This window comes from Perca fluviatilis, chromosome 11, assembly GCF_010015445.1.
Source record: "Perca fluviatilis chromosome 11, GENO_Pfluv_1.0, whole genome shotgun sequence".
Taxonomy (NCBI): domain Eukaryota; kingdom Metazoa; phylum Chordata; class Actinopteri; order Perciformes; family Percidae; genus Perca; species Perca fluviatilis.
In genome coordinates, this window is record NC_053122.1 from 25,480,055 (window position 1) to 25,492,584 (window position 12,530).

Below are 12,530 nucleotides of genomic sequence, written 5' to 3' on the forward strand. Positions count from 1 at the left end.
CGTTCTTTCTTTATCTCTCTACCCGTCTCTAACAGCCCATCAGAGATGGCCGGCTGAATGGTGTGAATGAAAGAGTCATAAAAACTGAGGAACCCGCATTTTTCTTTTACAATGTAGTAAAGTAGACTCTGGCTTCCAAACCCAGCCTCACAGTGCAGTTTTTAATGAAGCATAAAATGCTTTAATTAAATCTTAAAAGCCTGTTGATACAAAGGTCTAAAGGTTTTCCTCACATAGCTACTGTGCCACATTCTCCACCGTTTGATCCGGCAGTGAGGGGGTATGGCACCGACTCCTTGTCCATTATTGCTTTAAATAACTCACCATGCGAGCTCTTCATTACTATTGGACTAGAGGGCTCTTAATCAGATACAATAGAACCATTTGTAGGAAGCAAATTCAATACTGCTTTAACAGATTTCTTTTGCTTTTAATATCTAAAACACTTAACCCATGGCTGATTATTTTGTTTACCTTATAAAGTCTGTCATTATCTGCAGAAACCTTTCGGTAACACTTTACTTGGAGGTATCTCCATAAGCGTGACATGACACTGTCATGACAGAGTCATGACCCATGAACCCTAACCCTAACCCTAACTCTAACCCTAACCCTAACTTGTCATGACAAAAACCAAATGACACTTACTACAAGAAGCGTTATGTCATAAACGTTTATGACTTGTTTAGAATGTTTATGACACGTTCGTGACAGTGTCACGTCACTCTTATGTAGATACCTTCAAGTAAAGTGTAACCGACCTTTCTTTCTTGGTATATAGCTTTGCTGCGCATACTTTGTTTTCTCAGAGCAATTCTTCCTTTTACGTACTGCCCAAATGTTGTTGTCACAGTTCAATATGTGAGAAAAGGAATATAACTTAAGTATGAGTATACCCTAAAATCCATCCAGCCGCAGTCAAGCCTTTTCAATCTTTTATTCAGGCAAATAGACACAGCTGGAGAAACTGTAAGATGCTTGTCCCATTAAATTTATAAGCCCTCCCATTCTGGAGTGGAGCAGCACCACAGCTTCCTGCCCCATCAGTAAGCCTGCTAAAATATCACACATTTATCATGGTTATTATAGTCAGTAAATCCTTCCACACAGCGCAGAAACCCCTCCGCTTTGTATTCTTTTGGGATGTGAGAGTAAATGGATTAGGTTATTGCCTGGACTTAGGCGCAGTTATATCAACCACAATAATCTTTGTCCTCCACCACGGCCTTTAGAATTTAGGGCTCAACCACATAAAGCCAACTAAGTAACGATTGTGCCTCACGTTGCCTCATGTCTTAGTCTTAAAATTTGTACTTTCAAATATTGCAAATGCTACAGCTGTCTCATAAAATGTTGCAACAGTCACTGTAAAGTTTGTTTGCTTTTTATTTCTTTACTTTACACTGGTGTTGTCAACCTGTGGTCTTTTGCTTGTGAAAGGAGAAAAGGACAGAAAAGGTGATGATGGAGGTGGGAAAATAAGACAGAACCGGGTGAAATCACTGCTATGCTATATATATACTGTATGCTAACAGCCAGTCAGAGCGTTCCCCCTATGTGTAGGACTACTGCTAGTCAGTTTCAATTTGGACTCTTTTCTGTCTCAGTCTGTTTTCATCTCTGCTCACCATTCCAGCTGACATATTAAACCCAGATGCCTGGCTCATGCATGGTACTTGGCCTTGTGGATTTATTTATTTCTCATTCATTTTCTGACATTGTTTATTTCTATTCTCACAGCATGCCCGCCGGGTACCTTCAAGTCAACCCAGGGTCCAGGTCTGTGTCTACAGTGTCCTCCGAACAGCCGTTCCACAGCTGAGGCCGCCACCATCTGCGTGTGCCGCAACGGTTATTACCGTGGCGATGCTGATCAGCCAGATGAGCCCTGCACAAGTGAGTATATCGTACATGACATTACATACACACTCCAACACGCGCTTACATTCTTGTAGGACAATTACGTGTGATATGCATCCATGTAACGTATGCATTATCCATTTTAGTGTAAACGTATACGTGACCTCAAAATTGAATAGACTGGTCATGCATATACAAGCCACTATATTTTAATAATGATTTATTTATTTTTTTATCTCACTTTGTCTCTTTCTCACTGACATCAAACCAGCACATGTGGTAGCATTTAAACGAGCATCTATCTAGAGCCATTAGTTGTCTTCTCAGCCTGCATGGTCATAGTAATCACATTTTAGGGTTTCCATCATTGACGTCTCCATCACTGTGCTATTGAGCTTCCTTTCTGTTTCCTCTCAGTTATCTCCCTCTCTCTGTCGTTTTTTTTTTCTTGCTGTTGTTCTTCCTTTCTGTCTGCTATCATCCGCTGAAGTCCTAATTACTCAGGCAGATGCTGCGAAGCCTCGACACTGTCCTGCCGCGATCCGCTGGAGATCCAATAAGGCCTCTCACAGCATCATAGTTATCTTAATATGATGTAAAAGCAATATACTTAGCCTTCCTGTCCTCCCTGCTGACACAGTTACACAGAAGGAGAGCACTGTTAGACCCCCAAAAAGTTTGTTTACCTCTCTTGCTTCGCTGCCACAGTGGGGAGTGTCTTAATAGTTTGTTCTCCTCACAACAGCATTATTGGTTTGGTTATGTATTAATTCACTCCTGATTTCTTCAGATAGACCATGGCTAATTGGCCTCAGGAATGGGCTCAGGACCCCTTTCCTTTCCTAATCATTTAGCAGCTGTAGTCTTCACAGTTAAAACGTGTATTGAATGCACCTCTTTTGCCAGGTTTCCTTTTTATAACTGAATACGTGTCTTAAAGCTGCAGAGGAACCCCAATGCGGCATGGCTGCCCGTCTGACTGTGTCTGTCTGGCGCTTCCCAAGCGTAGCCATGCACACGTTTAGGCTTTGGATGTTCTCGACGGATGACACCCCACATTCACCTTGAGTTGTCTCCGCCCTCCCATGGTACACTACATAGCTCTCTGGTGAATTAGTGAACACTACATCAAGTATAGCATCTGCCTCTACCTTGAGGCCTTGGATTTCCCCCAAGCAATCTCCGCAACAGCTTCTTGAACAGATCCCTCTGGTCTGTGTGCAGTTTCCAAATGCAGCCTGTTTTTTGTTGTTGTTGTTGACTGCTTTCAATCAAGCCACTTCTTTCTGTCTTATCTTTTCCGTCAGTTCTGTTCTTTTTTGCGTGTGCTTCCCACTCTGTTTTCCTCTTGTACTCAGTACATCTTTAATCCTCTCAATATCTTAACATTTAAGCTAGACCTTTTGATTTTTAATGATGGCTGATGGTTTTCAACCACCAGTTTTAACATTGACATCGTAACCCTAAACTTCAATCCCTCCTCAATTTGTGTTGACAGAATTCTTTTGCAACAGCACGTTCAAAACCTTCTCTGAAGGTTGAATCATACAGTAGCAGCAGAAGTTGATGCTCAGGGTGCCCTAGATCTCAGCAAGGGGGTGGGGGTCGGGGGGACGTGAGATCATCCTAGTAAGAATCACTTTAATACTGCAGGTCCTGATAAGAGCACTGCTTGAGCAGCCTAAATCAGGCAAATCTGTAGTGGCAGAAGCTGTAGCTCTAGTACTTCTCGCCGCCATCAGAGACGCGGGTCCCTGTGTGCTCTAGATCAGTCTGATTAGCTTGCTGATGGATTGTCCAGCGCCTGGCTCTGTCAGCGGGGAGCTGCCTGCTATACCCCACCCCCACCCCCACCCCACCATTCCCCTACCCGTCCTTCTTTTCCATATGCCAATCGTGGGATGCACTTCAAACTCCCTTCCACCTCCCAGCCCTCCTTCATCTTAATCCTCTGTCTTGCACAGACTCCGGCCATGCCTGAGGGCTTTAACACCGAGCGTTCTGTCTCGCAGCGTGAAGCCCACTCCTCTTAGCTTGGCTACCCAGCATAGCAGGCTTTGGGACAATGGTCCCAGTCTAACATGACATACCCATGGGTGTGCATGTCTGAAAAAAGAATGAATTTTAATGTGTGAGAGAAGTGTTTGTTGGGGGGAGGTCAGCCAGCTCCAGCATGCTGTTTCTCAATGTGTGAGTCAGAGGAGGAGAATGACAAGCTGAGTGATAACTGAGGTGAGTCGGGCTGTGACACCTGTGCTGATTGGTCCGTGGGGGAGAAAGGATGCAATAATGGAGCATCCTGGTGTGAGGAATAGCGGAGAAGGCAAGACAATGGTGGGAGGGAGGGAAGGACAAATACCAAAGATAGACAGACAGGATATGACATACTGAGATTTGCATCTGTGCATTTGAAGGTTTAGCCTCAATGTAGAAGACATGATGGATTAAAAGAGCTGTCCGGGGAACTACACAGCCCACAGTAACGCAGGATATGAGAGAGTCCCAGTGAGACACAATATGATGTTATGTAAAAAACATAAAAAAAACAGGCTGTATATGCATGTTTACATCTTGGAAACCACCACTGCCAGCCACCAACCAATTCATGAGAAACTTCTTTGGAATGTAATCAAATCAACATAAATATAGGGAAGGCGAAGGGAAATAGGATGGTTCTGATGTGTTTCTACATTCCTGATCCATACCACATTGGCTCTAAATCTTGCGGCTCTCACTCAATACTCATATCTGTGGCCCGTCCCCTGAAAACCTCCTTGAGCCCTGTTAAACACTGTCTGTGCTTCGTAAGAAAACAAACAAAACCCATCAAAATTCCTGACTGAAAGGACAGGGTTATCTGCTTTTCCATTCTCCCCAGAATTCCTGGCTTTAGGATTCTTCTTTTCTCTCCTTTTCGCCTTGTTCTGTTTTCAAAGAGAAAGAGGAGGGAGCCGTCAAAGTGCATAAATATTCTGTTTGTTTATCCAAGTTTGTTTTCTCCTGTGTTGTCAATTCTGGATTCAGTTGAGCCACAGCCGACAGCTCTCTCAGTAAATAAATGGAGCTAAGTCAAGGTAATTGTCTGGCCTACTCTAATCCCTGTACAGTACTGGCTAGCAAGACATAATGCTCCAGACTAGCGTGCACATCCATGCGTACACAAAAATGACACCAGTCTCTCTGTCGCATTTAAAGTTTCATGGATGTAGTTATTCAACGTTTGGAGTTACTATAGAGAATAATGTGGGTGTGTAGGGTATCCTTCAGTCAGAAAAGCTTCCCCATATATTCATATTGGGACTCCTTCTCAGTCACACACACACACACACACACACACACACACACACACACACACACACACACACACACACACACAGTCTATCTATGACTCCCTGAGTCCCTCAGCCAGACAGTATTAGTCCTTATAACATGTTTTATTACATGTCTCACCATCCCACACAACCCTTTTTTCTTTCTCCCAGCTCCTCTGGCTGTGATCAGTATCTCCACACAGGGACCTTGTGTTGGTCCCTCAAGGCCTGTTTCACATCGTAAAAACAAACCGTTTGAAAGAAGAGAAGCTCCGGTCTCAGACCATTCAAAGGGTAGATGAGCAAACAATTTGCAGATGTGTTTATTTTGGGCGCCGGGACACTCCTTATATTAGCAACCGAGAATACAGGGTTTGGGTCTTTTACAGCCCAGCTGACAACTTAACACTCGTTCACTATCTATCAGTCTGTGAGTCCACCTGTAGTAGTAGCCACAGCTCAGACTTTGAGTACCTCATCATCCATGTATATGTGCGTGGAAGACATGAGGAGTGGCATGGCATAATGTATCATAACTCTGAAAATAGTCTCGCATTGTTGAACTTGTTTAGGTGGAACGTGTGCACGTTCAAAAGTTGTACTAGTCGTGCAACAGAAAACTCTGATTGGACAGATAGTCTAGCTAGCTGTCTGGATTTACCCTGCAGAGATCTAAGGAGCAGTTAGCCATAGTCCTCATAAATCCACCGGAGTTTAAAATTCCAACACAAAGAAAGCGGAAGGTGACAAACATCCGGCCAAAAAGAATGACATACGGCAGAATTTTCAGCGGCACCGGTACAATCCCGTAAGTGGAAGCTTGTGGATATAGACTAATCTGGAAATCATTCACATCATGATATTGTAGAACGTCAGTAGTGAATGCCATTTTAACTCCAGATGACTTAAAGATGCAATGACAATTAATCTCATCAGGTTTAAATTGTTGTGATGTATTTTTATTTACAGTATGTTGTAAAACAGCAGAACTACACACAATTTGGTTAAATTGAGGATGGTTACTCAAGAAACTTATGAAGTTGTTTGGGAAAGAAATTCCTAAACAATCTCTGTATAGTCATGTAAACTGGATTATTATGGGGTATTGTCATTTTGTGCAACCATGTAAATAGCTTACACAGACTATTCCTTGACTCACAGTTTTGGCAGCAATGGCATTGCTGTTGCATGTAAACACAAGCAAATCTAATTAAGTACAAGCTTATTATTCACGCAAGCAAACCAAAAGCAGCCAGCAAAACAATATAACATTTACGTAACTTTAGTCTAAATTGACTGTCTGTAGTAATTGCACAATATAGTTATGATGTAGTTTATTTTCTTAAATGTGCATTGTGACACTTGGAAAACAACTGTCTCCACAAATTCTACTTAAAAAGACACACTATGTGGCTCCCTATACTGCTTCGCTATAATTGTGGGGAGCAGATAGTTACCTGAATACTGTACGTAAGCAGAGAGAGAAAGATAAATACAGTAGAAAGTCACTATGGATTTTTAGATGGTTTTGAATGCTGAACTATATGCATCTCCAGGTACTGTGTGTTCAAATAAAGCTGCATCTGAATCTGTCATCTTTTAAGTCTCGTCATTCCAACCCGATATCAGCTATTAATATATTTGCATTATGTATTTGTGCCTTGCTGTTCTGCTTTCTGGACATTGACAACCATATTGACTTCATTTGGTTAGCTAGAATTGTCTAACCCCTGTGATTAGCTAAGAAGATATGGTACATCACCACTACACCAGTTCTATTTACATTCTCCTTCACCAAAGCCTTTTGTGCATCATGCAATGGCCCATACTGAACAAAAATAGCACGTGCATTGATACATCCTCGTTGCCCTTGTGCAAATGACTTGACACTTTGCACTAGTTGCTGTGATTCCACCATTAAAATAGAGCCCTTACTGTGCTGTGATACAGCGTTGCAAAGAGCGCCGAATGGGCAGCTTGAAGATGTTTTGCTCCTGTAAACATCATTTATATAAGCACAACCAAATCTGGCCGGCATAGCTAAATGAACGCCAGCTGAGAGCCTGTATGCAAGTCCTATGGCAAATTAAAACCGCCAAATGCTGCAGTAATAGTCTGCAAATCACTGGTTAAGTGGCTGCCACATTTGATTTTTTGTGCCATCCCTGCATATGTGGAGCTCGGCAGTAATTGGGCGAAAGAGGTGTGACGCCTCGTTCACACCTCAAGCTGGCAATACTTTTTTTTCATCCACCGTTGTATAAATGCATTAATACAGACAGTGCAGGCATGAATACACAGAAACCGATAGTTCAGGCGTGTGTGTTTGTGTCACATGCATTTTCCACATGAGCAGATGTGCATTGCTTTTCGCCAGCGATGCAAGTTTTGGGGCGAGTTCATGTATGTGATGGATGATACAGAGGATACAAGCGGTGTGAGTAACATATGAAGTGCCTAGTGTGCAGGCCTCAAGGGAAAACCCTAAAGTGTTGCCAATTTCATTACATGGCCTGTTCCTACTAACACACACCCTTTGTTGCCGTAGTTTCCCTCCACGTACAAACACATCTGGTAGCATCCAAAAAACTGATTTTGTGCCATTTGACCATGTATCTGGAGCACTAGCTGTCCTCTCAGGCAGACCATAATAATCACACGTTGGAGGTTGCGCCCTTCCTGTCACCTCTCTGTTGTTGAGGCGCTGAGCTGCGTTCGCAGCAGTAACAGTGCCTTGTGTGTCACCCTTGTGTGTTCTGTCGCTTTGTCCCTGCTCCCCAGGGCTATCCCACAACAATGATTAATTGTGTCTGTGTTGACTGAAGTAACTATCTGCCCTAACCTCTCAGAAATGGGAAACTCAAGTGCTGTATCATAATATGCTTAACAATCTATATGTCTTGTTGTCATGTGTTTCTCATAGGTAAAATGATAAGAGGAAAGATAGTACAGCACTGTATGTTAGAGGGCTGAGTAATTCTTCTAAGGGTTTCTAGAATTGAGTGGATTTTCTGGTTTCGCTGTAGTCATGGATCTAGAAGTGGGTCCCTTAAACTCCTCTTTTAATGATAAAGGTCAGGAGGATAAATTGGTACCAGATCAGCTCTGCAGGGCAGCCTAACTTAACCTATGCAGCACTGACTAAGGGCTTTGGCGAACTTCTGCTTTATCGGCAGTGTCTGGTATCTGAGAAGAAAGAGCTGCCTCTGAGCAGCTGCAGGGACACAGAGTCCCAGCTAAGCAAAATTCTACACTGCCATTTGAGCAGATTTGAACTGTTACAGAATTGGGCTCCAATTGTGGGAGGCTGAACATGCCACTTTTCCATTAAGCCACCACTCAAGCACAACAATAGTTTTATTATTTCTTGATTTTTTTTTCTTCTGAATATCGTCGTTAAGGTTCCGCTCCAGCTGCGGGCTATGAGGGAGTGAATGGGAGCGTGAATCTCCAGAGCCACTTGAATGAGAATACTCCATGCAACACTGCATTTTGCTAAATAACCAATGTTTGATAGACACAAACGTTTCGCTGTATGATCTCTCTGGGTGTGAATGGAATAAATTAGCATTCCAATTGTGCTGAAGATGAAGAAAAATGAGAAAAAGACAAGTTGCTCTTGGACAAGAACAGTTAATAACTGGGTTGTAAATTGACTAAATTGACCTAACAGCAGGCATATTTATGAAACAGTTTTTCTTAACAAGCAATACGTTCTTTTGCTTTAAGGATCATGCCAGCTTGCCATGGTTGCCAACATTTTCCGATATAAAATGGCTCTAGATGTAAAGATAAACGACCCTAGCTACAATTTAGCTTACATCTTTTCTACAGGTGTCCCATCCAGCCCAAGGAACGTGATCTCCATTGTGAACGAAACCTCTGTGATCCTGGAGTGGCATTCTCCCAGGGAGACGGGCGGCCGCGGTGACGTCGTCTACAACATAGTGTGCAAGAAATGCCGGGCCGACCGGCGCTCCTGCTCCCACTGCGACGACAACGTGGACTTCGTCCCTCGGCAGCTGGGTCTGACTGACACCAGGGTGTTCATCAGCAACCTATGGGCTCACACCCTCTACAGCTTTGAGATACAGGCCGTCAATGGAGTCAGCAATAAGAGCCCGTACCCTGCCCAGCACGTCTCCATAGACATCACCACCAACCAGGCTGGTAAGTGGCTGCTATGGCTAGGTGTGATGAAGATGTAGTAGTGGAATTAATGATGAAGAGGACTACCCTTTACCATCTGCAATAGCATTATCCAGTGGTGGAATATAACTAAGTACATTTCCAGTACTGTAGTTAAAGTGCTCATATTATGCTCATTTTCAGGTTCATAATTGTATTTAGAGGTTGTACCAGAATAGGTTTACATGGTTTAATTTTCAAAAAACACCATCTTTTTGTTGTACTGCACATTGCTGCAGCTCCTCTTTTCACCCTGTGTGTTGAGCTCTCGGTTTTAGCTACCGAGTGAGGCATCTCACTTCTGTTCAATCTTTGTTGGGAGTCGCACATGCGCAGTACCTAGGCAAGGACTACTAGCTAGTCAGAAGCAGAGTATGAGGGCGTGCCACGCTGGCAGCTAGGCGAGCATTATAACGTGTTACAACATGACGCACGTTTGTCACGGAAGTAAAGGCTGGACTACAATAGAGCTGTTTGGAGCAGTTTGTGCACAGTGTTTTCTGTTGGAGATGGTAAGTCCCTTTGGGGTGGACTTTGGGCTTTTTCACTTTGTAAACCTATAACATGCACAAAAAAGATATATAACACATTAAAGGAAAAGGAAAGCGTTTTCTTTCCATGCTGCTTTCTACCTCTACTCCGCTACATTTCAGAGAGAAACATTGTTCTTTTTACTCCACTACATTCGTCTGACAGCTTTAGTTACTAGCTACTTTACAAATCAAGATGTTTGCACACAAAACACATGTAGTTTATAAAATACAATGGTTCATTATAAATGAAACTACCCAACAATATACAGGCCTACAAGTCCAGCTGAAACTATTAGCCGATTAAACTGTTTTTGATAGTTTCCAGGTTGTAAAATGTGATGGTTTTTGATGATGACTTCCATACTTTTACTAACTAAGTAGCATTTTCAATGCAGGACTTACAGTGTTGTTTTAGTGATTTTACTTAAGGATCTAAATACTTCTTCCACCACTGGCATTATCAAATTCAAAGAGGCTTTATTAGCATGACCGTATTTACACACAGTATTGCTAAAGCACATAGTAAACAGGGATATTATCATTATATATATTATTATTTTACATTATCACTATGTAACTTACATACATACCACATACTAGTGTTTTTCTTTTAAGCTGTCTCCTATTTTAGCAAAAACCTGCCTTGGTATTTTTTTTCACTTCACATTTCTGAAATGGCAAATTCAACTATTATTACATAAATGTGAATCATCGCACCTCAAAAGACCATCATCTTGCACAATATGCAGTTCAGAGTCTCACTTCATGGCATAGCTTACTTCAGGGCTGCTAAGATTTCATGTCGCTCCACCGTGAGTAATGACTTTAAGCCTTGAAGGGTGAGGCCAGCTGGTTTAGTGAAAGTTATACATACACGCTCTCCTATTAGGCCGTCCTTCTCTGAATCAAAGTAGTTGGTTTTCCTTTTGAAACAACGATGGATGAGTTCAAGCCCAGACCCAAGAAACGGCATGTTACATTTTGTGGCAGGACAAGTACAATTCACTGTACCATCCCTCTTTCCTTTGTAGTCTATTTACAAATCAAGTCCATTGATAGAAACAGCCCCAGTTTGCATTTCTCTTTGGGCATTCCAAACTTTTTAACATAGCTAAAGGTAATAATCCCTCAAAAACAATGCACGAGTAATTTATGAAACCTCTTTCTTTTCTTTTTTTTTTGAGGTTCACATCTGGAGGTTGCAGGCTGGTTGCTTCACAGACGATGCAACTCTTTGTTGTTTTTCTTTGGTCTTTGTTTAATGAGACTTTGTTTGGAGAACCACGCTGCACAGCAAGTCCGTACTTTTCTCTTCACGGAAGACTGCACCCCAGTTGAAACCTGTCTGTAAATCTTCAGATTTATACACTGACACAGCCCTCCAAACAAAAACAACAAGATAATTAATCTAACTTAATTCTGCTATCCTTTTTCGCAAATTTAAGTTACACTTAGCATCGGGCATGATCCGCAAAGCCATCATTTCTTTGTTGCACTGTTCTTAGCTTAGGTCATTTCACCTTTATTGTTGTATAACAGCTATCCAGGTTCAACTCTGTTCACTGTTTAATACTTTAATGTCAGACTGAAGGAGACCGACCCAAGATAGATACACGGACAGCTGCTGTTTTCAGGCTACACTGAAATATTCTATTCTCCTGGTCTCTCTCTCTCTCTCTCTCTCTCTCTCTCTCTCTCGCTCTTGTCTGTCTCCCTATGTTTGTGTCTGTGGGCATGTGTGTGCATTCTCTTCCTTTGCCTGTGATGGATCTGAGGCCAGCCAGTGAAAATGACCTTCATCCTCTTATCTTTCTCTCTTTCTCCCTGTCGGTCTCTCTGTACAGTATTTTTGTGTGTGCCTGTGATGGGACCTGAGCCCAGCCAATGGAAATGACAGGTCGAGGATATTGGGCCCTATTTTAATGATATAAACGCACGGCGTGAAGCGCATGGCACAGGTGCGTTTAGGGCTTGTCCAAATCCACTTTTGCTAAGGCAGAAGAAAGGGTCCGTGCCCCGGACGCATGGTTCAAAAGGGTTGTACTTAGTGTCTTCGTTAATTCATAGGTTTTGGGCGTAACATGCAATAAACCAATCATCTCCCATTCCCTTTAAAAGCCAGGCGCTTATGTACCTTGGCACATTGCTATTATGATGGCGGATTTGCACTGTAATATTTTTTATTTGTAGTCTTTTTTTTTTTTTTTTTGCTGCAGCCTTTTCCATGCTCTTGTGAATCTTTGACTTTTACACAGTAGCACCTATCAAGGGACAAGTATTGACTCAAGTGAAACATTAAAATGAGGCTTTCTTCATTTTTCTGTGTTTCTGTGGATGAGGCGGGCCGTGGAAATCACAGTGTGAGCTTGTGGGACCTAATAACGACAGACACGAAGTAGAGTTACAGTGTGGTGAAAGATGAGAGATTGTTGGTTGAGTTCATACTGGCAATGTTCCAATAAGGAAAGAGCTACAAGTTTGTCATCTTGGGGGCCTGGAACCTCTTGTTGGCCATGCACTTTTGTTGTCTGTGTTATGTTTTCTACCTACAGTGGTCTGATGCAATGACGAAATACCTAATGTCGAACGAATTCAGAATTATTGATGCACATTTCCACTTTAATTGTGGAATGAACTT

At 42.4% G+C, this 12,530-nt stretch overlaps 1 protein-coding gene across 4 annotated transcripts in view; it reads left to right on the top strand.

Annotated features, from left to right (window-relative positions):
• Positions 1 to 12,530, top strand: part of LOC120568352 (ephrin type-B receptor 1-B) — a 181,448-nt gene that overhangs the window by 103,870 nt on the left and 65,048 nt on the right. For 3 of the 4 annotated variants that reach the window (XM_039815787.1, XM_039815789.1, XM_039815788.1), the window contains exons 4-5: positions 1,741 to 1,896; positions 9,006 to 9,341. In XM_039815787.1, the coding sequence (XP_039671721.1) occupies positions 1,741 to 1,896; positions 9,006 to 9,341 (492 nt within the window). The remainder of the gene's footprint in view (positions 1 to 1,740; positions 1,897 to 9,005; positions 9,342 to 12,530) is intronic. The other variant, XM_039815790.1, reaches the window with a different exon arrangement.